Source organism: Sturnira hondurensis, unplaced genomic scaffold (genome assembly GCF_014824575.4).
Source record: "Sturnira hondurensis isolate 20B ecotype Veracruz unplaced genomic scaffold, ASM1482457v3 Scaffold0021555, whole genome shotgun sequence".
NCBI classification, from domain to species: domain Eukaryota; kingdom Metazoa; phylum Chordata; class Mammalia; order Chiroptera; family Phyllostomidae; genus Sturnira; species Sturnira hondurensis.
In genome coordinates, this window is record NW_028094186.1 from 2749328 (window position 1) to 2777152 (window position 27825).

Here is a 27825-nt window from a genome sequence, read left to right on the forward strand (position 1 = left end):
CAGCAACAAAGGCTCAGCTACAAGAGGAGGGTGTACTCAACCCACATAAAGGGTGCACCTCGAGTACTCAGCTTGGTGATAGGGGAGGCTATACCACTGGACCCTACAGGACACCTAGTACATTAGGCCACACTACCAAAACAGAGTTAATAGTCAAAAGCAGCTCTTGACCTAATACAAAGAAACAGACACAGGGAGGCTGCCCAAACAAGGAGACAAAGAAACATGGTCCAAACAAAAGCACAGGTCAAAACAGAAAAAGAGCTAAATGAAATGAAGATAGGCAAATGATAAGATGCAGAGTTCAAAACACTGGTTATAAGGGTGCTCAAGGAACTTAGTGAGGACCTCGCCAGCATAAAAAAAGATCCAGTCAGAAACAAAAGGATAGGCTAATTAACATAAAGATTAATTTACAGGGAAACAACAGTAGTGTGCATGAAGCTGAGAATTGAATCAATGATTTGGAACATAAGGAAGCAAAAAACAACCAATCAGAACAACAAGAAAAAAGAATTTTAAAAATGAGGGTAGTTAAGCCTCTGGGACAACTTCAAGAGGTCCAACATTCACATCATAGGGGTGCCAGAAGGAGAAGAGAAGAAATGAACATGTTTGAAAAAATAATAAAAGAAAAACTTCCCTACTGTGGTGAAGGAAATAGACATGCAAGTCCAGGAAGCACAGAGAGTCCCAAACAAGATGGATGCAAAGAGGCCCACTCTCAGACACACCATAATTAAAATGCCAAAGTTTAAGGATAAAGATAGAATCTTAAAAGCAGCAAGAGAAAAGAAGTCAGTTACCTACAGACGAGTTCCCATAAGACCGTCTGCTAATTTCTCAAAAGAAACTTTGCAGGCTAGAAGGGATTGGTAAGAAATATTCAAAATCATGAAAAAACAGGGACCTACAGCCAAGATTGCTCTACCCAGCAAAGATATCATTTGGAATGGAAGGGCAGATAAAGAGCTTCCCAGACAAGAAAAAACTAAAAGAGTTCATCATCATCAAACCATTATTATATGGAATGTTAAAGGAATTTATTTAAGAAAAATAAAATCAAAACTATGAGCAATAAAATGGCAAATATATATGTATGTATATGTATATATAAACAATTGAATCTAAAAAGCAAATTAAGCAAACAAGAAGAACAGAGACAGCATTATGGACACAGAGACCATTTTGATGATTGCCGGATGGGAGAGGGCAGGGGAGAATGGGTGAAGAGGTGGGGGATTACGAAGTACAAATACAAAAAAAAGGAAGTACAAATACATAGTTATGAAATAGCCATGGGGATGTAAAGTACAGTGTAGGAAATGGAGTAGCCAAAGAACTTATTATACGCATGACCCATGGACATGAACAATGGTGGGGGATTGCTTGGGGCAGCGGGAGGGGTGCTGGGTGGAGGGGGGCAAAAGGGGAAAAATCAGGACAACTGTAATATCATAATCAATAAAATATAATTTTTTTAAAAAAGAATGCAGATTCACCCTGACTGGTGTGGCTCAGTTGGTTGGGCATTGTCCAGCAAAGTGAAATGTTGCTGGTTCGATTCCTGGTTAGGGCACTTGCCTGGGCTGCAGGCCCATCTCTGGTTGGAACGTGTGCAAAAGACAACTGACTGATGTTTCTCGCACACATCGATGTTTCTCTCCCTCTCTTACTCCCTCCCCTCCCCTCCCTCTAACAGTAAGTAAATAAATAGATAAATAAAATGTTTAAAGAATGCAGATTCTCAGGCACTGACCTAGAATGCTTTCCCAATGTGTTACTCTCACGCATCTGAAAGTTACAGAAGCACCTAGCTGGTTGGAGCATCGTTCCATAGACCAAAACGTCTGGGTTCGATTCCCCATCCCAGGCATAGGACTAGATTGCGGATTCAGTCCTGGGCTGGGGAGCATGTAAAAGGCAACCAAACCATAGATGTTTCTCTCTCACACTGATGTTTCTCCCCCTTTCTTCCCCTCTCTCTACAATCAATGAGCACTTCCTCAGGTAAGGATTAAAAAAAAAAGAATTCCCTCCAAGTTATGATATCTTCAGACGTTGCCAAATGTCCACTTGGGTAGGGTTGCCAGGTAAAATATGACATTCCCAGTTAAATTTCAATGTCAGATAAATATTTTTTTTACTGTATATATGACATATCTGTGTATCTGACTTATAGCTCAAATACTACCATCCTATATTTTTTTACGTGCTGTACCTGGCAACTCTGTCACAGGGGCAAAAGTCTCCCTTTCGGAGAAGCACTGGCCCAGCTTTGGGGGTCTGAGATTTGAGGGCAGTGAGAGAAAAAAATCTGCTGGGGTCATCAAAGGTCATTAGCCTGGGAGGACAGGTGCTTTATCATGCTCATCTTTGTATCCCTAGAAATAAAGTGGTTTCTCACTAAATATTCTAACTGATAACAGGTGAGAAAACACTTTGCACTGTATTAGGTACAACACCTGAGGACCCGGTCGAGGGGACACACTCCCTGCCCTCGGGGAGTCCCTGGTCTCAAAAACAGACACTGACAATGGTGTTAGGTCGGACCCACGCAGCCTTTTTTAAAGATTTGACTTGGCGGTCAACCCTCTAAAACTGGAAGCCGTTACACAGAAGTCAGGGTTTCCAGTGTCTTCTGGAAGGGGTGACGCATCTTCCAAATGCTTGGAGCAGCTGGCGGTGGGGCTGGGCTAAAGCTGGGAGATACCACCCCTTTTGTTACCGAATAGCAAGTGGGGTCCTACTGACCCCGCTGCCCTCTGGGCAAAATCCCAGAGGCACAGGAGAGAGGAAAGGAGTCTTCATTCAAAAGCTTCACAGTTTTGGAATAACAGCTTCCACATGCATTAGTCACTTAAGTCTATTCATTAAGGCTCAACTCTTTAGCACCTGGGTTCTACCTGTCCCCTGTTAGTTTTAAACACCTTATTTCTACAGGGTTAGTTTACAAGTTAAACAACATAAGATACAAAAGCTACACAATTTTGGAAGCATGGCAGGCTTCAACCTCAGAGCCTGTTCCCTCTAAAGCAGGGGTGTCAAACTCATTTTCACCAGGGGCCACATTAGTCTTGAGGTTGCCTTCAAAGGGCCGGATGTAATTTTAGGACTGTATAAATGTAGCTACTCCTTAACTAGGGGCAAGGAGCTCGGTGCTGCCACAGGGTAGAAACAAGGTGCTGGGCGGATAAAACAAGGTGGAGGGCCGGATTTGGCCTGCAGGCCCGGTGTTTGCCACTTGTGCTATAGACCACCCAGGGAAGAATAACCCTGCCACCCTCGGCCAGGCCAGCCCGATCCTAGCCTGCGCCCGGAGTTCTTTTCCATCCAAAATGCCATCCATTGTCCGTTGGGAAATGCAGGCAGCTGCCGCACGGTCACCAGTGTATCCTCAAGGAAGACAGCCTGAGAGAGCCCTAGAGCCAGAGAGCTCCTTCTCTTTTCACCTCCCGGAGCTCTGGAGGACCGCAGCTTCTCAGCCAATCCCGTCCTAGACTGTTGACGTCGCCTGGGCAAACTCCTCCTGCGGCCCCTCCCTACTTCTCTCCAGTGATCTGATCAGATCTCTGTGTCACTTTGGCTGGGTCACGTGCTCCCCCAAAGCGCCCACCACTCCTGATGGCCCCACACCAGCATCCGTCAGCTGTTCGCACCTTGCACCGGGCACCTGCAGCTGTCTGGATTCCGAAGCTCCGGTCTGGCGGGGAAGAGGCGGTGGGATGGAATGTCCTTTCAGGTGATCCGTGTAAGGCTGGCGCAGTATCCCCATTTCACACACGAAGAAAGTGAGGTTGAGGGAGCTTAAGTGAACAGCTCAAGGGCATTACAACTGGGCTGGGTTGGACCCCAATCCCTGGACCCCAGGGCCCACACCCAAGCCCTGCACTCTGAGTTCCTCCTGAGAAACAGCTCTACTGTGCTGCTGGCAAGAACCTTGTGGCCATGGGGACCCAGAGGGGAAGTGGTGACAGGGACGGAAGACCAGACCTCCCCAGCTCACTCATCTGTGATGTGAGAGAGAACAAAAGCAAGAGAAAGCTGGTTGAGGGGGCAGCTCCTGGCAACTCTGATTGGGACCCAGGGCCACATCTCAGACACCAGGTCACCAGGTCTCCTCAACTCCCAGCAGGCGCAGGGCTCAGCCACAGAATCTGTGAGTAGCTCTTTTGTTCTTTTATTTGTGGCTTCTCTGTCATTCCAGAAAACCTGTGTAGTTACCATACCCCTTTCGTCCTGGGATGTGAGAATCTGCGTGGGCCCGCCTGGGGTGAGGGACTGATGTTATATGAGGACTCCTGGGGCTTTTAAGGACCAGTCACGGGACGGCTTAGGGCTGGTGTGGTCCTCAAAGGTGGACATGACAAAAATCCTATCCACCAAGGACAGGGGACAGAAGGTGATAGTCACCCACACACAGATGGCCTTACTGTGTACCAGGCACTGCTCTGGGGCATTTCATCGTCTACTGAATCCTCACAACCACCAACCGTACATAAGTACTATTGTTATTCCTCACTTTACAGAAGGGTGCTGAGCACCTCACCTAAAGTCACCCAGGCATTAAATGACAGTGCTGGGCTTGCATGGGTATTCTGGCTCTGCAGCTTGCTCTTTAACCACCAGACACTTCTGCCTTCCAAGGCACAGGCTTGAATAGCAGATGGGGGCCAGGATAGAACCCCAAAAGAAGAAGGCTGGAAGAAGACTTAGAGATCATGTGGTGAGTCTAAGTGCCCTCGTTCTACAGATGGAGAAACTGAGGCACAGAAAGACTTGCAGTCCCAACTGGGGTGGCTCAGAAGTGGAGGGCAGCCTAGTGCACCGAGACCCAGGAGACCAGGGGCTCCTTCTTGGAGGTTCCACCCAGTGGGACAGTGGTGTTTATGAGTGCACCCCCGGGCTGGTGCCCCGTGGAGGCCCTGGCGCTGTCTCTCCAACCCCACAGCCTGGGGTAAACCGCCCCACTGCTCTCCCCCTCGGCTGGCTCTTCTGAGAAATTCTGCCCCAGAACACCACGACGAGGCCTGTGGGTTGACTGAATGATGTGGGTGCCAGGATGGGGACCTTCGCTGGGCTCAGAACGACTGTGGTGGAGATTTGGGTCTTCACCCCACCTGCCCTTGCTGTGGATGAGAAATGAGAATACATGAAGCCGTGACCACTCGCCCTTGAATGTGTGGCGTGTAGACACCTGGAGCCCCAGGGCTGAGTCAGGGGAGGGTCTGGGGAGACCCTGGAAGGTGGCGCCGCCAGGACTCTGGCCCCAGCTCTGTAACCACTTTGCGGCTCCCCTGGAGGGAGCCCCCTCACCTGCCCTGGGGACCAGCATCAATTTCTACCAATGAGACCCATCCTTTACACTTTGGCCAGTTGCGGATATTAAGGTGGTTCAGCAGGGGCAAACTGGCAGCCCAGCTCCACGGAGCAGAGCCCTTCAGCACCAGTCTCTCCCCTCCTCATCTGGCTCCACCTCTTAATCTCACTGCCTGCTCTCAGATGAGCACAGAAATGGTCCTTTAATTCATTTTTATTACAGCACATTCGATAGAACTCTGAGCCCTAACCCTACCCCGAACCCTCATCCTACTGGGCGGGTTGGTAGTTAAATCTCAGTGTCACCTGAGCTTCCCCCACCTCCACCTGCACTTCCCAGCGCAGCATGTTGCCTCTGAGGGTCACACGCAGGGCACAGTGTGAGCAAGGCCCCTGGTCTTCGTGGCACACTGGCTCCTCCTGGAATGGATGCCCCTTGTCCCAAGGGGCTTGGTCCCCTGAAGTCCAACCCGATCTATTTTCCTTGGCGTGACTGGAGTCCAGATTCTTTGTTAAGATTCAAATTCACTGCATCATCAGTTCAACCTCCAAGGGGTGCCCCCCTAGCAGCTTCCCCAGAGGACTGCCATCTCCCCGGCGCCCTTGCAGGAAGCAGAGCCCAAGTCCCCAACTCCCAAGGCACCATGACCTTGGGCCCCTTTCCTCTCTGGGTCGTCTCTCCTCTCCCCGGCCTGGGCTCACAGGCTCCTCTCTCTCCACCCACCTGGGACACCAGCCGAACCTTCTTGCTGAGCTCAGAGTTTCACAAAGGACAGGAAGAAAGGCGGTCTTCAAGTGGCTTCTGCTTTCTACTTCCACCCCCGCAAAAAGTCCCTGAGCCAGGAGCTGCGCAGGGGGCTCTTTGAAGGGAGTCGCCGCAGCCCTGCCTTACAGTGAAGGAAAACCAAGGCCCACAGGCAGTGGTGATTTGCTCCGGGTCACGTGACCGAGGACCCCAGAAGCAGGTGTGGAGCGCAGGTCTGTGGACCCCAAAACTTGTGCTCTCTCCCCTGAATCCTGCAGGAGACCTAAGTCCCCTCACCAACTGGGCAGGCAACTTTGGATGAGTTCCATCTCCTTTCCAAAACTCAGTTTCTCCAACTCTAAAAAATGAAACTACAAACAGCATTACCAACCCGCCTCCAAGGGGTGCTTCTTTATTTTCTTAAGTTAACATTTATGGAGCACTCACTACACGCTAGGGCTCTGCTAGCACCAAGAATCCCCTCGCTCCGTCCTCGGTGCAGCCTATGAGGGAGATGCTGTCACTGCCCCCACTTGAGAGGTGAGAAACAAGCTCACACAGGTGTACGGCCGTGTGAAAGATCACATAGCTCGTGGTGCACCACAGAGCCAGAGCACACACCCAGGTGAGCCTGAATCTGGAACGGTGCTCTGTGGCAGGAAAGCGCTAGGTGCAACGCAGGCTGGAAACACGGCCAGCTCTCTTCCAGCAGAGCTCAGGAGAGGGTGAACCAGTCCCCCTTCCCTCCATCTCCTGGGAAGAGGGAACATCCGCAGAGCATGAAGTGTGTCCTGCCCCCAACCCCATGCTACAGGAAAGAAGAGTCCAAAGGCCAAGGAGATAGAATGGCAGACAAGAGCAGATCCTTGGGGTAGACAGACCAGATGGGAAGGCTGCTGGAATCCCATCCAAATGGGGTGGATGTTGGCAAGACCTTGGGGCAGAAATAGGTTGAGTTGGGTGTCCTGTGGGTTTAGCTGTTTCCCTCCTCCCCAGCTGGCTCCCAACCCTACAGGGGAGGCCCCCAATTTTCTGCTCACAAAGCAATTAGAGGCAGCCCCCCACCTACCTCTCCCTGGGGATCGGAGCTACCCTGAAGTTCCTCTTTGAGAAGCACAGCTGCGTTCATGGCCTTGCCTCTGCCAGAATTCAATGAGCCTGCCTTCTGTGTATCTCGTGGACCTGTTTGGGTCCTGGGGAATCTGAAGGAGCTGGAAGCAGGGATGGGTGTCTGCCGAGAACCAAGGGGGAGCAAGAGGCTTCTCTAGTCCTCGCACGAGGCCATTCTTAATACTACTCACTTAACAGATGAGGCTGCCAAGGTTCAGACATGGCAGGTAAATGGCAGAGGCAAGAGTCAAGTTCAAGTGCGTCCTTCCACTACTTCACCAGCTTTTTCCAACAGAAAGAGAGGTATTCCAGAAAGTTCACATCAGACAGGATCATGGTGCCTGTTTCCATTTTTTTGTTTTTTTAGATTTTATTTATTTATTTTCAGAGACAGGGTAAGGGAAGGAGAAAGAGAGGAAGAGAAACATCAATTGGTTGCCTCTCACACGCCCCCATCTGGGAACCTGGCCCGTGACCCAGGCATGTGCCTTGACAGGAAATTGAACTAGTGACCTTTCGGTTTACAAGCCGGCACTCAATCCATGGGCCACACCACCTAGGGCTCCCTTTTTTAATCGATGAATAATTATTTTACTATTTAAAAGATATCTTTCCCAGTGTGAGAGTTTCTTAGGATAAATGGAAAAACCAAAAGCAGCAGTGAGCGTATTATTCTAAGGAAAATGAGCCAGACAGAAAAAGATAAATATCGTATCATTTCACTTATATGTGGAATCTAAAAAAACAAAACGAAGGAGAAACAGACCCTCAGACATAGAGCACAGCTGAAGGTCGCCTAAAGAGAGTGGGCAGAGGAGGTGGGCGGAATAAAAAGTATATATTTATGTTAAGGGGAAAATATATATATTAGAAACTTGTGTATCGTGGTGAGCTACTGCAGGCCCAGTCAAGGGCAGTAATCCATTCCACCCCATCTATTGAACACCCGCCGTGTACGAAGTTGGGACGGAAGGTTCTGAGGGCGTGGAGAGGACGAGACAAGGCCCCCTTCTGGGAAGGAGGAAAAACAAACGAATCAACCCACAAATGCAGCAGTAAGAAGTGACCAAACCAGTAACGATCGCATGGCTCCTGACCTGCCTGCTTAACATTCCGCCCCTGGAGGGGCTTTGGAGGACACGTGGTCTTATTTAATCTTATATCATGTCATTTACATCCTTAATAAACCAATGACTGAAGACGGGAAGCCAAAGAAACTCTGCCGCCCACACCAAGTACTCCTCCCAACAGCCCGGGGTGGAAGCGCTGTCACCGTTCCCATTTTACAGAGGAGGACACTGAGGCTCAGAGAGGGGAGTCATTTGCCCCAGGAGCCACAGATTTGGTAAGGGGCAGAGCCAGGACTCACAACTGCGGCTTAGGGCTGCCTCTTAAACCTGTGCGTGTGCCGCCTCTCTTCACTGAAGCAGGTGGTAGAAATCCAGTCACCGTGCGCACTGGGTGGGATCAGCATGATGTGCTTTCTTCTCCACAGCCCGACGGCCCCCAAGCCAAACAAACCCACGCACGCACACGAATTCATTCTACTCTAGTCGGGTAGATGGCGCGGCCACAAGGATCGGCTCCCCCGAAGGCAGTCCCCTCTCCTCTTTTCTCCATGCCCCGAGTACACACACCAGGTTTAATTTATCATCAGGCTCTGTCCAGCTGTCCCTGTGACCCTGCAGCCACTTTGACACCACTCACGGATCCTAGTGGCCCGGAGCCCCGTGAGTCAGCCACTGGCTCGTGCTGACTCAGTTTGCTCCATTAGGAAGTGGAGGTGGTAGCAGCCCCCTGTTGACTTGTTGGGAAGGATGTAGGACGTATCGTGCAGAGTGTGCGGAGTGGCACTGGACGCAGCATGCGGTGAGCACTCATTCAGATTGACCTGCTGTCATCGTAATGGTCACCAGTGTTTCAAGAGTTGAGCCTCCAGGGCTCTTCATGTCATCCTCGGGTCACCCCACCTCTGCTCGGGGAACCCGTTGCATCCCAGCCCCCACCCTCTGCTGCAACGCTGGGAACAACCAGAATCAGATTTCAAGCAGGGATCTGGCCAAGCCAGGAAGAGGCAGACCAACCTGGAGGAAAACTGCAGGTGATTCAGAATACCCACCCAGAGAGGAACCCTTTCCTACTCTCTGCTGTATGGAGAGGTCACCGTGAAAAGGTGTCCTTGTCATGATCCAAAAGGCCTCTGTGTCCCTGGTTATAATGCCTCATTGTCCTACAGAGAACACTGGGTGGGCAGGAGAGGCACCTACCACTTCCAGGTGTAATTTTAACAACATCCCCCAAACCCAACTGCTCCCCAACCACACACACACACACTTCCCAGTGGCCAGTGGCCGAGTTGTCAGCAGTAGCAAGCTGCCCCCGGGGTGAAGGAGATCCAGACACTGTTATCAGTCACTCATACTTTAGTATGACTGAGTTTCCAAATTTTCTGTGCTGAGTTTTATTTTTTTCTAAGAAAGGAACAGGCCTTTTTGTCCCTATTACAACAATAAAAATAAAGGGCCTCGAATCCGAGTGATGCTCCCTGAATTGCAAGGGACTGAACACCCTTCAGCCCTGGAATGTCGGGATCTGGCGAAGCAGGAAACAAGGGAGTTTGTCTTACAGTATTTCAAGACGTCCCCCAGAAGGGACAGAGGTCCCCTAGAGAAGGTCACAGGAGCCAGCTGAGCAGCTGGAAGCAGGAAGTGTGATGATTATGGTCTGAGTCTGGGGTCCAATGGGCTCTGCCCCTGTATCTGACCTTGGGCAAGTCACTCATCTGTCTGCGCTCCTGCCTCCCTGTCTGTAAAACAGAGGCCACAGAGATAGCACCGCCCTTCCTGGCTTATTGTGAGGATAAACTGAGTGCATGCAAGCCATGGGTCTTCAGGTACCCTCCCCCAGGACCCCTCGCCCCCCCAGACCCACACATTTACTGAGGGGCAAGTTAGGCTCTAAAAATCTGTTCCTAAGCCCTGTCACCACAGGTCCTTTGAGAGGCCCTTTTGAAATAAATAACTGTCAAGCCGGCCATGCCTTTCTTGCTGCTGTGCTTCCAGCAAGCCGCCTCTCCCCCCATAAATAAGATCCGTTGTGCCCACTCTGAAAGTCCTGAAAAGCGTAACTGTCCTTGAGGATCTTCACAAGCATCGGGGAGAACCCCCTTGAACCAATTCGTTCCACAAATGCTGACGGAGCAGCTGCCCTGTGTAGCCAGAGTTCCGGGCACTAGGGACGCAGCGGTGGACAGCAAGGCTCTCTCTCAGAGCGGACATTTGAGAGTCCTAGCGGCCACGAGTGGCGCTGGGCACCTTGGTTGGAAACCGGGCCAAGGAGGGAAGGATGGCGAGCGGAGACCAGGGAAGAGGCTGTTGCCCAGAGTGTTAAAGACCCCCGCGCCCCTCCATCTTCCGTGGGCAGTGTCTGACACCAGGTGTCACAGCCGCCGGGGTCGGCGCTCTGATCCTGCCCCCTACGAGCCGTGGGACTCCTGGCCCAGCCCATCCATCTGAGCCTCACCCTCCGCGTCTATGAGATGGTGAAACCGAGACATCTACCTGCAAAGGGCAGTTTGGAGGACAAAGGAGACAATGCAGGTAAAAAGCCCCTCGGAGTGCCTGCCACAAAGGAAGCCTGAGGGGACAGCGACAAATTCGTTCTCTTCACACATTTTAACCACAACGATGTGTCACAGCAGGTTGGGTGCAGAGATGGGTGAAAACCCAGCTGCCAGACAATTAAGAGATTTGCCCCCGAAAGTTGTTTTTATTAAAAACACATTGTGTCTATTAACATGTGTTAGGCGTATGAAAGACGTTTTTTAAGTTGAGAGTTTTATTTTCCAATACAGTCGTGACTGGTGGATGTAACCTCCACCCGCCGAAGCTCTGCAGGGCCTGAGTAACTTTTCGTTCGGGGACGCACAGAAACGCTGAGAGCACCGCGTCTGCCAGCTGCGGCTCGGGGCTTCCTGAGCCGATTTTCTCACGCCGGCTCTCAGGCGGCCTGGCAGCACCCCCGCCCCCACCTTGTGTGGGTGGTTCGCTGAACAGCTTCCAGGTTGAAAGGACCCTCTGAGATCTCACCAACGCCCCCGGCTGCAGATGCTGTTTTGTCTGAGGTTCCCCAAGCCCCCAGTTCCACCCAAAACTGGAACTGGAATCTAGATTCTCGTGTCCTTGGTCCAGGGCTCTTGTCATGATTGGAGACGGACCGACAGGTGCTGACCGCCTCATCCCAGGCTGGTGGACAAGCCATTGGGCTCCCCACACGCATGCAGCTTCCCGTTCACACAACTCTAAAATCCCAAATGGCAACAGGAGTCTGCGGCCATACACCCTGAACACGCCAGATCTCCTCTGATCGCAGAAGCTAAGCAGGGTCGGGCCTGGCTAGGACTTGGGTGGGAGACCAAACGGCGACGGGGTCTTCTCCCTCTGTTCTGCTACCTCGCCCCTCCCTCCTGCCTCTCGCCCCCCTCTTCGACCGCCCCCTCCACCAGCCCAAAGCACAACAGAGACAACGTTGTCATTCTCATTTGCCACCAACTATCAAGGAAGTTGGGAAAAGGAGGAGAAAGGTGTAATATGTATACATATTCTTTGTGGCCTACACATGAAATCTGCCATGAGTGGAGGGCTTATTGTGTGCCAGGTACTGTATTAAGCATGAAGCGATTCCGTTAATCCTTGTGCCTCGCTCCACTGATGAGATAGTTACAACTTGTTATTCCCATTTTACAGATGAGGAAACTGAGGAAAAGAAGCGAAGTACTTCATCCGAGGGCACACAGCTAACACTTTGCTGAGCCAGGACTGGAACTCAGGTCTGTCTGCTTCCTAAGCCCGCCAGCCGGAATGGTAAATCCTTGGGGGTGAGAAGGTCAGGACTCCATCAGGCTGGGGGGCAAAACTAAATTCTAGTCCAGCCAATGGCAGCCATCACGGTGGTGGTGAGTGAAACTGATCAGAAGAGGGAAAAAGCCAAAAGGAGAGAGAAAAGAGATGTTATTTCCCCCTGAGACTAAAGACAAAAGGTTGTGTCCACTGTCGGGGCCCTGCACTCTGCTCAGGGTCACGACACAGCTCCTGGCCCTGGACCAACCTGACCGTATCCCAGCACGAGGGCTCAAGTCCTGCCACTGGCTGTGAAATTTGGGGCAAGGGACACGCCCTCTCTGAACCTGTTTGCTTAGAGAACAGTGACCTGCCTCGGCTGATAGCCAGGAGCCTTCTGTGCAAACTATCAAGTGTGAAAAAAATGTGGGTATTGTTAGTACATTCTTTAAAAGGGAAGTTGCAGTGGGTATTCAGTAGTTGGAAAGAGGAAGAAGGTATTTGGATGTATTCAACAAAACTGCCCTGTGGGCAGATTTCAGATCAGTCAAATAGTGTGCCAAGTATTTGCCCGGGGGTGGGAGAGCCAGTGTAGAAGGGAGAGGACAGATGGACCCAGTCTTCAGAGGAGTGGACAGGACCATGGGTTCCCAGTGTCCACGGCAAGTCTCTTCACATCTCTGGGCCCCAATTTTCTCACCTGTGAAAGATGGAAAATAATAATACTAGCCTCATAGGGTGATTTGGAGGCTTAAATGAGACAACGATGCCTAGCACTCATCATCATTATCAGCCAATGTTTTTTTCCAGTGGCAATAAGTGACTTCTCCATAGAACTAACTGGTGCCAGAGCCAGGGCTCATACCCTGCGTACCTGCTTCCCAACTTGGGGCCCTTTTCTTTCCACACACCGCACGTGCTCCAGTTCCATCAGGCAGCCCAGCTACTGCTTGGTTTGTTTGAAATAATGATTTAATGGGCACATGAAAAATGTGAGGATTAGCTTCTCTAGTCACAGATGAAGCAACTGAGGCTCAGAGAGTTTAAGCAACTTGCCCCAAGGTCGCACAGCCCACCAGTGGCAGAGCTGGGATTTGAACCCGACAGCATTTCATTCCTAAGCCTTGGAACTTAACCTTCCTACAGTGGAAAGAGGCCTAGGACACCAGCTGGCCCCATTCCTCCGAGGAGGGAGGCTGGAGGCGATACAGCAGCTGAGGATGGGAGGTCCAGGGAAGATGTGAATCCGGACATCAGGCGGTGACCCCCACAGACCTCTGGGTGGTGAATGGCGGCGGCGGGAAGCAGGCTTGGGATGGGATCCTTCAGCCCCATAGGGCAGACTCATGGGGACTGGGCTTCAGTGACAACCAATAGACGTTTGAGAGAGGAATTATGGAGGACTTCAGGGATAATCTTTTGCCCTAATTCTGTAAATTATTAATTCTTTCCTAAAAGGACTGGAGGTAACCTATATTACGAATTAGGGAGTTGAAGTACAAGCAAAGTATTTTATTTCAGAAACCACTAATAGAAGCAATTAAGTGAATTGACCTTAAATGACCTTACATTGCTTCCTGGCAGCTTCCTGGCAGCTGAGGAAAAAGGAAATACAGACATGTGTCTGAAGAAGCTTCCTTTTTTCCTAATAGACATTTGTTCATTCATTCGAGAAGTCCATTTTATTTATTTATTTTTAAAGATTTTATTTATTTATTTTTAGAGAGAGGGGAAAGGCGGAAGAAGGAGAGGGAGAGAAACATCCATGTGTCAGAGATTCACGGACCAGTTGTCTCTCTCACGCCCCCTACTGGGGACCTGGCCCACAGCCCAGGCATGTGCCCCGACCAACCAGAGACCTTTCAGTTCACAGGCCAGCACTCAATCCACTGAGTCACACCAGCCAGGACAAACAGGTTTTTTCTTCTTTTTTTTTTTTTTTGATCATTCAAAGACCCAGCTTTTATATTTATTGATTTTCTCTAATAATTTTTTGTTTATAATTTTACTAATTTTTGCTTTTTTCTTCTGCTTCTGTTCTTTGTTCTCTTCTTTCTCTTTTTACTCCTACTGCCCTCCTCCTGTTTTCCCTCCCCCTCCCCCTCCCAGCTACCTCCCTCACCCTCCTTCTCCTCCCTCTCCTCCTCCTCCTTCTTCTTCTTCTTTTCTTTTCTTTTTTAATACATTTTACTGATTATACCATTACAGTTGTTCTATTCCTCCCTTCATTCACCTCCACCCTACACACCCCCCCACCCTTCCCCCCTTTAGTTTATGTCCACGTGTCTCAAGTTCTTTAGATTCTATATTTCCCCTACTATTCTTGCCCTCCCCCTATCTATTTTTTACCTACCGTCTATGCTACTTATTTTCTGACTCTTCTCCCTCCTTCTCCTCCTCCTACTCCCCTGTTGCTAACCCTCCATGTGTTCTTCATTTCTATGGTTCCGCTCCTGATCTAGCTGTCCTCTTGGTTTGCTTTTGTTTTAGGTGTGGTTGTTAGTAACTGTGAGTTTGCTGTCCTTTCACTGTTCCTATTTTTATCTTCTTTTTCTTAGATAAGTCCCTTTAACATTTCATATAATAAGGGCTTGGTGATGATGAGCTCCTTGAACTTGACCTTGTCTGAGAAGCACTTTATCTGTCCTTCCATTCTAAATGAAAGCTTTGCTGGGTAGAGCAGTCTTGGCTGTAGGTCTTTGGATTTCATGACTTGGAATACTTCTTTCCAGCCCCTTCTTGCCTGGAAGGTCTCTTTTGAGAAATCCGCTGACAGTCTGATAGGAACTCCTTTGTAGGTGACTGTCCCCTTTTCTCTTGCTGCTTCTAGGATTCTCTCCTTCATTTTAATCTTGGGTAATGTAATTATGATGTGCCTTGGTGTGTTCCTTCTTTGAGCTTCCTAGATTTCCTGGAAGTCTATTTCCTTTGTCAGACTGGGGAAGTTCTCCTTTATTATTTGTTCAGATAAATTTTCCACTCGTGGCTGTTTCTTTTCCCCTTCTGGTACCCCTATAATTCGGATGTTGGAACGTTTAATCATGTCCTGGAGGTTCCTAATCGTCTCCTCATTTTTTTTGAATTCTTGTAACTTTACTTTTTCCTGTTTGGTCATTTCTTCCTTCCTTCTGGTCCACCCCCTTAATCTGAGTCCCAGTTTCCTTTCCATCAATATTGGTTTCCTGTGCATTTCCCTTCATTTCAATTAGTTTAGCCTTCATATGTTCCTCTAATTTGTGACTATAATCAACCAGTTCTGTGAGCATCCTGATCACCAGTGTCTTGAATTGTGCATCTGAGAGTTTTGCTATTTCCTGGTCACTTAGAGTTATGGGCTCTGGGGCTTTGAGTTCTTCTTGAGCCATAGTTTGGATTGTTCGTGCCTGTTACGTGCCTATGAGGAGCAGAGCCCTAGGTGTTCACCAGGGCCTGGCGGCCCAGTCGCTGGGTTGTGACGCTGTATGTGGGGGCGGGGCCAAAGGAAGGCACTGGCAGGCACCGCCACCGCAGGCCGCTCGATTCGTTCCACTGCTCTCGAATGTGCAACCGTGGTCAGCCGCTGCTGGGTTCGTTGCTGGGGGCTGCACGGTCTGTCCCCTCACTTCTCACTCCTGCTGTCCCAAGCCCTCACTGGGTCTGCCGGCACTACCCCGATGCCTGGGATCCTGGGGTCAGGAGATCCTTCCTGCCAGACCCTGCTCCGCTGCTGGCTCCGCCCCTCTTACCCATCCGGTAGAACGGTTCGATGTTGTTGGACTTCCGTATAGTTCAATTTTCTGTTCTTTGGCTGCGTCTTTGTTCTCCAAACCTTTGTTGTATTCAAACTTGGTTGTGGGAGAAGGCACAGTGTTTCCACCTACACCTCCATCTTGGCGGAAGTCTCTCTTCTTCTCCAAACAGGTTTTTTGTTTAAAAACAAAAAATAACCAGAACTGCCAGAAAATCGAACTATATGGAAGTATGACAACCAAGGAGTTACAGAAGAAATATTTATCCAGACCAGTAGGAAGGGCAGAGATGGGCAGCCAGGGTGGAGAGGAATCAAACCAAGGCAGCAGCTGGTGGACCAGGGGAGGCGGCAGCTGGCGGAGTGAGTGGTCCCACATTTACTTGCGGATAAACTGGGAAGAACAAGAAGGTGCAATGCAATTGCATGGGGAAATAAAGCCTCAAAACTTCTGCCTGTAAAAATACGTGGGGGTTGAGGCTGCAGGAGAAACTCCCAGCCTCATGCGGGAGTTTGTTGGAGAGACCCACAGGGTCCTAGAATGTACACAAACCGACTCACCTGGGAATCAGCACCAGAAGAGCTCAGTTTGCTTGTGGGTAGTGGAGGGAGTGACTAAAAGCCAGCAGAGAGCTGAACAAGCAGCATTGTTCCCTCTCGGACCCCTCCCCCACATATAGCACCACAACACAGTGATGTGGGTTGCCTGCCCTGGGGAATACTTAAGACTCCGCCCTTACTACAAAACAGGAGAGCCAACACAAAGAAATGTGGCCCAAGTGAAAGAACAGATCAAAGCTCCAGAAAATGCAAATGAGCAATGAAGAGATAGCCAACCTATCAGGTGCACAGTTCAAAACACTGGTGATCAGGATGCTCACAGAACTGGTGGAATATGGTCGAAAAATAGAGGGAAAAACTGAAGGCTGTGCAAAGTGAAATAAAGGAAAATGTACAGGGAGCCGACGGTGAAGGGCAAGAAACCAGGACTCAAATCAACAGTTTGGACCAGAAGGAAGAAATAAACATTCAGAACAATGAAGAAACACGACTTTAAAAAAATGAGGAGAGGCTTAGAAAACTCCAGGACAACTTTAAATGTTCAACATCCGAATCATAGGGGTGCCAGAAGGAGATGAGTAAGAGCAAGAAATTGAAAACTTATTTAAAAACATAATGAAGGAGAACTTTCCTAATCTGGTGAAGGAAATAGACTTCCAGGAAGTCCAGGAAGCTCAGAGGGTCCCAAAGAAGTGGGACCCAAGGAGGAACACACCAAGGCACACAGTAATTACATTACCCAAGATTAAAGATAAAGAGAGAATTTTTTAAAAGATTTTATTTATTTACTTTTAGACAGAAGGGAAAGGAGGGAGAAAGAGAGGGAGAGAAACATCAATGTTTGGTTGCCTCTCACATGGCCCCCACTGGGGACCTGGCCCACAACCCAGGCATGTGCCCTGACTGGGAATTGAACTAGTGACCCTTTGGTCCACAGCCTGAGCTCAATCCACTGAGCTACACCAGCCAGGGATAAAGAAAGAATCTTAAAAGCAGCAAGAGCAAAGGAGGCAGTTACCTACAAAGGAGTTCCCATTAGACTACCAGCTGATTTCTCAAGGGGCTGGAAAGAAGGGGCTGGAAAGAAGTATTCAAAAGTATTCATGAAAGGCAAGCACCTATACTCAAGATTACTCTATCCAGCAAAGGTTTCATTTAGAATGAAAGGACAGATAAAGTGCTTCCCAGAAAAGGTCAAGTTAAAGGAGTTCATCATTACCAAGCCCTTATTGTATGAAATGTAAAAGGGGTTTATCTAAGAAAAAGAAGATAAAAAATAAGAACATGAAAATGACAATAAACTCACAACTATCAACAACTGAACCTAAAAAAACAACAAAAACAAAAACAAACTAAGCAAACAAAACAGGAACAGAATCACAGAAACAGAGGTCACATGGAGGGTTATCGGCGGGGAGAGGGATTGGTGAGAATGGGGGAGAAAAGGCACAGGGAATAAGAAACACAAATGGTAGGTACAAAGTAGAGAGGGGCAGGTTAAGAATAGTATGGGAAATGGAGAAGCCAAAGAACTTATGTATATGACCCATGGACATGAACTAAGGTGGGGGAATGCTGGTGGGAGGTGGGCTACAGAGCAGAGGGGAATAAAGGGGAGAAAAAAACAGGACAACTGGAATGACATGATCAATACAATGTATTTAAAAATGAAATAAATAAACAGGAGAAAAGAAAGACCCAGAAAGGAGAAGGGACCTGCTCAAAGTCACTTGGTAGCAGAACAGGGACTGAAAAGCAGGTCTCCACATTCAGTCAGAGATAAAAATCATGGCTCTTGGCCTTGAACCTCAGCTTCCTGTTGCAGCTGTAGCAGCCTCCAGGGATGGGGTATGCTCCTCCTCATCTAACACGTCCCCAGTGCCTTCAGGCTTTAAGCATAGTAGTAATGGTGGGGCCACCTGTGAGCGTGGCATTGTTTTACTTCACAGTTTCACTTCAGGTCAGAAACCCCCCCAGAGCACCTTTTCCTGAGCGGTTTCCACAGCCCTCCAAGTTCCCTTCGCGGATCCTCAGCCTGAGTCAGGTCTCCAGGCGACACCCCTGAACACCCATGGTAGCGTGGACACCTCTGGGAGAAGGGTGTCGGGTGGGGCTTTGGCATTTTTCTTAGGTGGGGAAAGTGCTTGGTTGGTTGGTTGATTCTCTTTGAATCTTACATGTGTACAGAGTCAGGTCACAAAATGTCCCTGCGTGCCTCGGTGGCTCTTAATATTTGGCCCTGCAGTGGCACACTGAGGAAAATGTCTGAACCCTTTCCACCTCACAAATGCAGAGAAATAAAGTCTTACATGAACTTTGGAAGGACTGCCATCCCATTGCAGCCTACCTGTGGACTGGGTTACCAAGCCCTGGTGGGGGAACGGGACAGATATTGTCCTTGTCATTCTGCAAATGAGAAAGGGGACTGAGAAAGTCGAAGGGACTTGCCCAAGGTCACGTGACCAGGCAGAGGAGGAACAAAAGCATCCTCACCGGGCAGCAAACAGCCAGTCTCTCTCCAAGCTGGGCATTCTGAGGAGGCTTTGCCCGAGGAAGACTCTGTCTAGAAGCCAGATGCTCTGACCCCAAGAGGATGTCTGTCTGCCCAGAGGCAAGGCAGGCAGGGAGCTGGTTTTCCCGTGGCTCTGTGTGTTCTGTGGTTGTCTGATGCTGTCTTTTTAGGACCTCCATCCAAATGCCCAGATTTTGTGCCCTGACCTCATTTGGACAATAGCCACAGACTGGTGGCCGTGCCAGGCCTGGGTAAGGCACAAACGTGTCCACTCCCACCCCAGGCATCGCTGTTCTAGTCTGGACCCTGCATGGAATAAGCCATTCTCTGATGTGGGGGAGGGGCTGTTTTCTAAGGGAAATATGAGAAGAGGGTTGGGGCAGAGGAGGGCAGCAGGGGTGCAGGGAGGAAGCTTCCAGAAGTGTCAAGGTGAAAGTGTGGGAGCTGAGAAAGGTTCACATGCCTGTCACTCATTCGTGACGAAGGCTGAGAACTCAGTAGCTGATTTCCTGTGTCAGCTCAGGTGTGATCTTGCCGACATTCAACAGAGAACCTTTGTCCCAGGGAAATGTGCCCTGTCAGCTTGTCTGGGCAGAATCCTCTCTGAGCTTACTGCACAAGAATTTTGTCTCGTGACTCAGGGGCTGTGGAATCTAGTTCCAGCTCTGCCACTAATTCATCCCCATCCCCTATGCGGTGCACTCCCCAACCCCTACATGCTCACTCGGGGTCTGCTCCATTTGGGATGGCCCCTTCCAGCTAAATGGTTGTCGTGCATTAAACTGTTACTGAGTGAGTCCTGCGTGGTGCGCGGGCTTTGTACAGGACTCCGAAGACCCCAAAACTGGGAAGGCTCAGTACCGGCCCTTGGCAGGCTGTGTGGCCTCTGCCAAGCGGTTTAACACCTCTCAGCCTCTGTTACGAAACGACAGTAACCACACTTCTTATGTCACAGGGTCCATATGGATGGCATTTGACTGTGGCTGCGAAAAAATATTCTGTAGAATTTTAATTCCATGCGAATGTTGGTCAGTGCAATTATCAGTCTGGTTGGAGACAAGGCTAATTGATGCGGAACCAACTACAAGACATACAGGTAAGGCTGGGAGCTTGTTTTGTGACCGGGATCCGGGAAGACTTCCCTGGACCAAAGATGGGCCCAGAAGGAAGGTGAGGAAGGAAGACAAGTCGGTGAGAGGAACCTTGGGGCAGAGGTGCAGGAAAGCAGACCGCCTGGGGACTGGCGAGGCACCAGGCCAGCCGACTGCAGCTGTCAGCAGTGGCTTCGGAGGTATTTGCTCCGCCCTGGCTGTCAGTGGCCGAGCTGTCCCCTAAAGGTGTAACACAGGACCGTGTCATTTAAGATTTTCCAGTAACCACATTAAAGAATAAATAAAAAGAAACAGGCAAGATATTTAGCCCAATGTATCCAAAATACCATCATTTTTTTACTTGTAATCAATATAAAAAGTTATGAATGAGATATTTTACACTGTTTTTTCCATACTGTCTTTGAGGTCGGGTGTGTATTTTACGCTAAAGGCACATCTCAGTGCAGACCAGCCACCTTGACAGCGTGGCTATGGACAGAACTGGAGTCCAATCCCAGTGCCCAGGCTTAAATGACCAGGTCATCCGGGGCCAGGTCCAAATGAGAACTAGCTGTCCCCAGGGTCAGGCTCTCATCTAAATATGTTTTGTGTATTAATTCACTTAAGCCTCATGATCTGTCTATGAAAACAGGTTATCCTGGTTATCCCCATTTTACAGATAGGGAGCCCATAGAGCTCCCCGTTCCTAAGCCTCCTTCCTCCGTAGGATGAGGGTGAGCACACCCTGGAGGTCCTTGTGAGGGCAGACTTGAAAATGCTGTGAAGGTCCCCTTGCCACACACACCATGAAGCCACCCGTTCAGGAAGCCACAGGTCTCTCTGGTCCCAACTTCCCCTCCCTGAGCACTCGAGCCAAACAGGGTGCAAAATTTAAATGGGCACCAAAATAATTATAGTAATTCTGTTTTGAGTGTAGATAAAAGATTCAAACTTTATTCAACAAAGTTGTGAGGTTTTAAAACATATTTTATTTATTTACTTTTTAGAGAAGGGAAAGGAGGAAGAGGGGAAGAAAATCATCGATGTGCAAGAGATACATTGATCGATTGCCGCTCATGCGCCCCCAACTGGGGACCTGGCTGGCAACCCAGGCAGGTGCCCTGGCTGGGAATCGAACTAGTGACCTTTCAGTTCGCAAGCCGGCACTCAACCCACTAAGCCACACCAGCCAGGGCAAATGTCCAAATTTTATATATCCTATTAATTAGTATAATGCCGGCTTAATCTGTCAGCCTCTGAGAATGAAAGGCTAAAATTGCTCAAAATTCAGTTTCATTTCAATTCAACCTCACACACATTTATTGAGCTGTGGTTGTGTAGCAGGTACTATTCTAAGCCCTTATATTAGTGAAGAAAAGGGTCAGCACATTGACCTCATGGAACTTAAATTCTAGGGGAACAAACAGACAATGAACAATAAACATAATAAATAGGTAAGTTATGTAGGGCAAATTATATACTAGAAGGTGATAAGTGCTATGAAAAAAAAATCGAGTGAAGGGGACCACAAGAGCAAGAGGGTGGCGAGTTGCGGTATTTAATAGTGTGGTAGGGTATATCGAAAAGGTCAAATTTGAGCCTGAAATTGAGGAAGGTAAGAGACCAAGCCGAGCATGTGTCTAGGGAAGGAGTCCAGGCAGAGGGAACAGCCAGTGAGAAGGCTCTGTAGTAAGAGTTTGGATCTGTCAGAAGGCCGGCCTGGCTCACGCTGGTTGACCAGCGGAAGCATGGTAGTAGGGGGGTCAGGGAGGTAATGGGGCCAGAACACATGAAACCTCTAGACCACTGTAAGTAGTTTGGACTTTACCCTGAACGGAATGGACCTATGCAGGGGTGGGAGAGTGGTATGGTCTGACCCATTTTTAAAGGATCACGTTGGCTATTGTGTTGAAATTAGGCTCAAGATGGGTCCAGCTAAAAGCAAGGAGCCCAGTTAATATTGTAGGCAACTGGGTAAGAGACAATGCCTGGTTTTGAAAGGCCTACATTAGATCAATGCCTTGATTCACCTCCTAGATAAAGCTTCAACTCTGTTCATCTCTCTCTTGGCTGGTGTTACTGTCATTCACAATTGTACTCCCACTTTGGGGTTTTTTATTTAAGATCTTATTTATTTATTTTTAGAGAAAGGGGAGGGAGAAAGAAGGGGAGAGAAACACTGATGTGTGAGAGAAACATCCATCAGTTGCTTCTCGCGCACTCCCCACTGGGGACCTGGCTCACAACCCAGGCACGTGCCCCAACTGGGAATTGAACCCGCAACCTTTTCGTCTATAAGCCGGGGCTCAACTCACTGAGCCACACCAGCCAGGGCTTCACTTTTTTTTTATACCCTCCAAATCAGTTAATTATTATTATTATGGCCTTATACACACATTTTTTATTTACCTATATATTTATCAACTTACTTGTTCACAATTTCTTCTTGCCTTTCTGTTCCTCCCTCTGTGAAGAATTTCTGCCTCCTGATGGTATATCCTATAGGTATTCCTTCAGCCAAGGCCTGTTAGTGGGCAATTCTATTTCTTTTTTTTTATATAGACTCTATATTATGTTTTTTTCATTTCCATTTAGTCCCCAATTCTATTTCTATTCCTTTATTCTGAGTGATAGTTTAGGTTTCTTCCCTTTATCTTCTGGGTACTATTGTGGCTATTGGGAAATCTGCTTCTAAATGTAATTATGATTCCTTTGCAGGTATGGCATCTTTCTGATAGCTTTTAATTTTTTCTCTTCATCCTTGGTATTCTGGAGTTTTATTATGATATCTGTAAGTGATCTGTAAGTGTAGAATTACTTTGCTTTCAAAATTCTGCTTGGAGTTCACTGGTTGCTGAATCTGAAGAGTCACCTCCAAGAGAATTCTGGGCAATTCTCCACAATTGTCTCTGAATACTGCCTCCCCAGTGCCCACTGCCACTCCTATGATTCTCTTTTGAAGCTCCAGCTGGATCTATTTAAACTTTTCATTCAATCCTTCATGTCTCGTAGGCTCTCTTCCATGTTTTCCATCTCTTTATCTCCTTGTGCTGCATCCTGAGAAAGCTCTTTGGATCTGCCTCCCAGATCAGTGCCTTTCTTTCTTTTTTTTTTAATATATATTTTTTTACGTATCTTTAGAGGGGAAGGGAAGGAGAGAGGGAGAGAAACATCAATGTATGGTTGCCTCTCATGTGTCCGCCACTGGGAACTGGCTTGCAACCCAGGCATGTGCCCTGACTGGGAATCGAACCTCGATCGTGTGGTTCACAGGCCCACGCTCAATCCACTGAGACACACCAGCTGGGGCCAGATCAGTGCCTTTCAACAAGTGTTTGGTGCTCTTTAACCTGCCCTTACGGGTTTCTTTTTTTAATGACTTTATTTTTCGCTTCCATTGTTATATTTGATTCTTTTTCACATCTGCCCAGTCGCTCATTATGTATTCTAGTTTTTTATTCCTTATGTTTAATAATATTAAACATTTTTAAAAGATTTTATTTATTTGTTTTTAGAGAGGGAGAGAGACACATCAATGTGTGGATGCTTCTTGGGCGCCCTCTACTGGGCACCTGGCCTGCAACCAGGCATGTGCTCTGACTGGGAATCCAACTGCCAACCCTTTGGTTTGCAGGCCAGCACTCGATCCACTGAGCCACACCAGCCAGGTCTAATATTGAACATTTTGATAACATATACCCAAGAATTATGTGAAGTTCCTGGGAGTCTAATTCTACTGTCTGACATTTCTGCTAACCCTTGTTTATGTTTCCTTATGCATTTTGTAATTTTGCATTGTGAGTTCAACTTCCACAAGCCTTTATACAGGACCTTTATGTATAGTTTGTGGAACTCTTGTGTGACCTGGATAGAAATCATATTCCTCTAGAGAAATTTTGAGTTTACTTTGTAATAATGACATCTAATAATGTCCCCTGTAATATTGGGGTGATTTAATTTTTTCTCAATATTTAAAATATACTTATACTAAAAAATGACTCATTACCTGACATTCAGATTTATCTGGACTCCTATATTGTATCTGGCAAACCTACTGGTATGAAGCCAAAGTCTTGTCTCCCAGCTCTAAATAGTTGTTTAAACTTTAGCAACTTATTTACCAAAACTGGCACACAAAAAAACAAAACACTGCCCTGGCGGGCGTAGCTCAGTGGATTGAGCACAGGCCTGCGAACCAAAGGATCGGGGTTCAATTTCCAGTCAGGGCACATGCCTGGGTTGCAGGCCAGTTCCCCAGCAGGGGACTCATGAGAGGCAACCATACATTGATATTTCTCTTCCTCTCTCCTTCCCTTCCCCTCTAAAGATATATGAATAAAATCTTTAAAAAAACACCAATGCAAAAAAAACAACAACAGCAATAAAACTCCTCCACCTTATCATTCTAGATTCCGTTTTTTCTTGGTTTTGATTTCCTCTTGGTTTTTGACCACTGGAAATTTACCTTACTTTCAAAGGGAAGTCTTAGGATTAGTCTGTTTGAAAAAAAAAGGCTGAAAAGTTTGCAGGCCACTTCTGCTTCTTGTGTTCCCACGTACCTCTCCTAAGGCAACCAGTACAGACCGAGTGGCCCATTAGGATGGAGAAAAGGCAAAACAGAGAGGAACAAAATACAGATTACTATTTTAACACAGCCATCTCCACAGATAAAAGGTTGGCTAGAGTCAGTGATCGTGTGAGGTCCTAATTGTGCCGGCTGAAAAAAACTCATTTCTTGTTCTCATTGTACCCCAGTAAAGACTTCTTGGCAAGTCCAGCAGAATCTGAAGGACTCGTTCCATGGAGAGATGCTCGGTGATGAAGGCAGCCAACAGCTCCAAGAACGGCTCGGATTTCAACCCCATGAAGGATTACATGATTCTGAGCAGACAGCAACAGATTGCTGTCGCGGTGCTGTGCACCCCACTGGGCCTGCTGAGCGCCCTGGAGAACCTCGCTGTGCTCTACCTGATCCTGTCCTCCCACCGGCTCCGCAGGAAGCCCTCATACCTGTTCATCAGCAGCTTGGCCGGGGCTGACTTCCTGGCCAGTGTGGTCTTTGCCTGTAACTTTGTGAATTTCCACGTCTTTCATGGCGTGGATTCCAAGGCTGTCTTTCTGCTGAAGATCGGGAGCGTGACCATGACCTTTACAGCCTCTGTAGGCAGCCTGCTGCTGACCGCCATTGACCGCTTCCTCTGTCTGCGCTACCCCCCTGCATACAAAGCCCTAGTCACCCGCGGGAGGGCACTGGTGACCCTGGGCACCATGTGGGTCTTCTCGGCACTGGTCTCCTACCTGCCCCTCATGGGATGGACTTGCTGTCCCGGTTCCTGCTCTGAGCTTTTCCCTCTGATCCCCAACAACTATCTGCTGGGCTGGCTCCTGTTCATTGCCTTCCTCTTCTCTGGCATCATCTACACCTACGGGCACGTCCTCTGGAAGGCCCATCAGCATGTGGCCAGCCTGGCTGAGCACCAGGACAGGCAGGTGCCAGGAATGGCCCGGGTGAGGCTCGATGTGAGATTGGCCAAGACGCTGGGCTTGGTGCTGGCCGTTCTCTTCATATGCTGGTTCCCGGCACTGACCCTCATGGTCTACAGTGTGGCCACCCCTCTAAGCGACGAGGTCAAGAAGGTCTTCGCCTTTTGCTCCTTGCTTTGCCTTGTCAACTCCCTGGTCAACCCCATCATCTATGCCCTGCGGAGTAGGGAGATCCGTTCCTCTGCCCAACACTGCCTGGCCCGCTGGAGGAAGCACCTGAGAGGCCATGGGCTTGAAGGAAAAGAAGACGTCCCAAGGTCCTCAGTCACTGAGACAGAGGCTGATCTGAAAATCACCCCGTGGCCAGACTCTAGGGGTCTACCTTCTCTGGATGCTGATGAGGCCTCTTTCAGAGTTTTAAACAAGCCAAGTCAGAAATCATTTCACTCCCTGGAGGAAAGAGAGCAGTCTTAACCCTCTCATCTCACTGGAAGCAGCCCCAGAGGCCTGAACACTTCAACTTCCTTGCTGATGAGTGTTGGCACCAACCTGGAGCGTAGCCTGGTCGCGCCTATCTGTGCACAGTCTGCTGGACAACCAGGCCCTGTGAGGAGTGGCAAGGTGGATGGGAGGAAAGACACCTGGGGCAGGCTCAGTGCACGCCAGGTCAGGAAAGTCTTCTCAATGAGATGGCCCAGTGCCCGCATTCTCCAGAGACCACAGGACCCAGAGGGAGCCTTCAAGCTCAGCAATGAAGGGCTCGGGGAAAATCTGAGAAGAATGGCTTATTCTCCTGGGATCTCAGGGTATGGGTGGATGGCTGGCCAGCTTATTCCTGCTTAATTGTCTGGCCTTCTTGGTTCTGGGTCACCCTTGTTCACCGAGGACCTTTTTAGGTCACCGTACCCCGCTGAGGACCAAGAACTGTGATGTGATGAAAACCACAGGTGTCCGTCCACCTCATTCGGAAGTAATCAGCAGCCCTCCAGTTAAAGGCATCTTATTAGGGCAATGGCCTTTCTGGACCACTGATAATCCCCACTCATAGCCACTGTGACTGGTTAGGTCCCTGGGGAATACGGCGGCTGGGATCGTTAGAGACACAGAGCCTTCAGAGAATTGTCTTGACCCCTGTGAAGTGCCGTTTGGTGGCACCATTGGAAGCAGGCAGCGTCCCAGTCTAATCTGACTCCAAGAAAAGGAAGATATTCGCAAAGATTTTATACATCCCCCAACTCACTCTCATCTCAGGCCCCTCTGTCTCCTCCACACCTCTAGGACAAATAAGAAACAGAGCAAATAGGAGGAGGGGGAAGTGCCTTTACTGTGTTCTAAGCACAGGGCTGACAACCCACAGTCCATTTTCTCCAGCAAGATTACAGGCCCTGTGCTTTTGAAAATCCCAGGACACTATATTTTACAAATCAGGGAGGGGCTTAAAACAGTAGGCAAGAGAAATTGTTGGTGGCGGGCAGATTGTGGGAATTCTAATGCAGTTATTAGGGACTGAAGACAGAATAAAAGGAAAGAAATTATTAAATACATCTTCATTCAATACTTTGTAAGACGAGGTGTCCACTATTCATTCACTCTTTCACCCATCCCCTAAATACATGCCAGGGTGTGTGCTAGGGCCTGGATGTTCATAAATAAGACTCTGCCCCGTCGAATGGGGTTTACATTCTCCATTCTGGTGGGGAGAGAGCCGATAAATAAATAAGTGATTGTGGGTGGTACAGTGAAAGATATCGTCAGGACTACATGATAGGGATTAGTTGAGGCAGGATAGACCTACTAGGTGCTCTTGAGTCCTTACTATGTGCCAGGCACTGGGCTAAGTGCTATTTTAAAAAAAAGATTTTATTTATGTATTCTTAGAGAGAGGGTAAGAGAGGAAGAATGAGAGGGAGAGAAGCATCGATCAGTTGCCTCTCGCATGCGCCCCAACCAGGAACTGCACCCACAACCCAGGCATGTGCCTGACCGGGAATCAAACCAGTGACCTTTCACTTTGTGGGGTGACACCCAGGCCACTGAGCCACACCAGTCAGAGCATGGGCTATGTACTTTTAAGTGAGATATCTCACTTGGTCTCTACAATAACCCGATGAAGGTGGTTTGGTACCCTCATTTTACAGATGAGGAAACCACTAAAAGGCAATATCATTTGCCTGAGGTCGCACTGCTAATATGTACCCAAAGCTGGGATTTTCAAGCCTGTTCTGTCTGACTCGAAAGCCTACCCTCTTGACCACTAACCTCTTGACCTCGTTCAGTCAAATTCAATTTGATTAGAAGTAGTGTTCAACTTCTGTGACCTTATGTTTACAGATTGCACCCTGGCTGGTCTGGCTCACTGGATTGAGTGCCAGCCTGTGAACCGAATGGTCACTGGTTCGATTCCCAGTCAGGGCACATGCCTGGGTTGCGGGCCAGAT

General features: G+C 48.7%; 1 protein-coding gene across 4 annotated transcripts; it reads left to right on the forward strand.

Moving 5' to 3' along the window:
• Positions 1-3932: 3932 nt before the first annotated feature.
• CNR2 (cannabinoid receptor 2) lies at positions 3933-27234 on the forward strand. Of its 4 annotated transcripts, XM_037032904.1 has the most exons (4): positions 3934-4159; positions 11920-12002; positions 19768-19908; positions 24659-27234. In XM_037032904.1, the coding sequence occupies exon 4, from the start codon at positions 24704-24706 to the stop codon at positions 25859-25861; it is 1158 nt and encodes a 385-aa protein (XP_036888799.1). In that variant the 5' UTR covers positions 3934-4159; positions 11920-12002; positions 19768-19908; positions 24659-24703; the 3' UTR covers positions 25862-27234. The 4 variants fall into 4 exon arrangements, with proteins under 4 accessions (XP_036888800.1, XP_036888802.1, XP_036888799.1 ...); XM_037032905.1 differs by lacking the exon at positions 19768-19908 and having other exon boundaries at positions 3933-4159; XM_037032906.1 differs by lacking the exon at positions 11920-12002.
• The last annotated feature ends 591 nt before the right edge of the window (positions 27235-27825 follow it).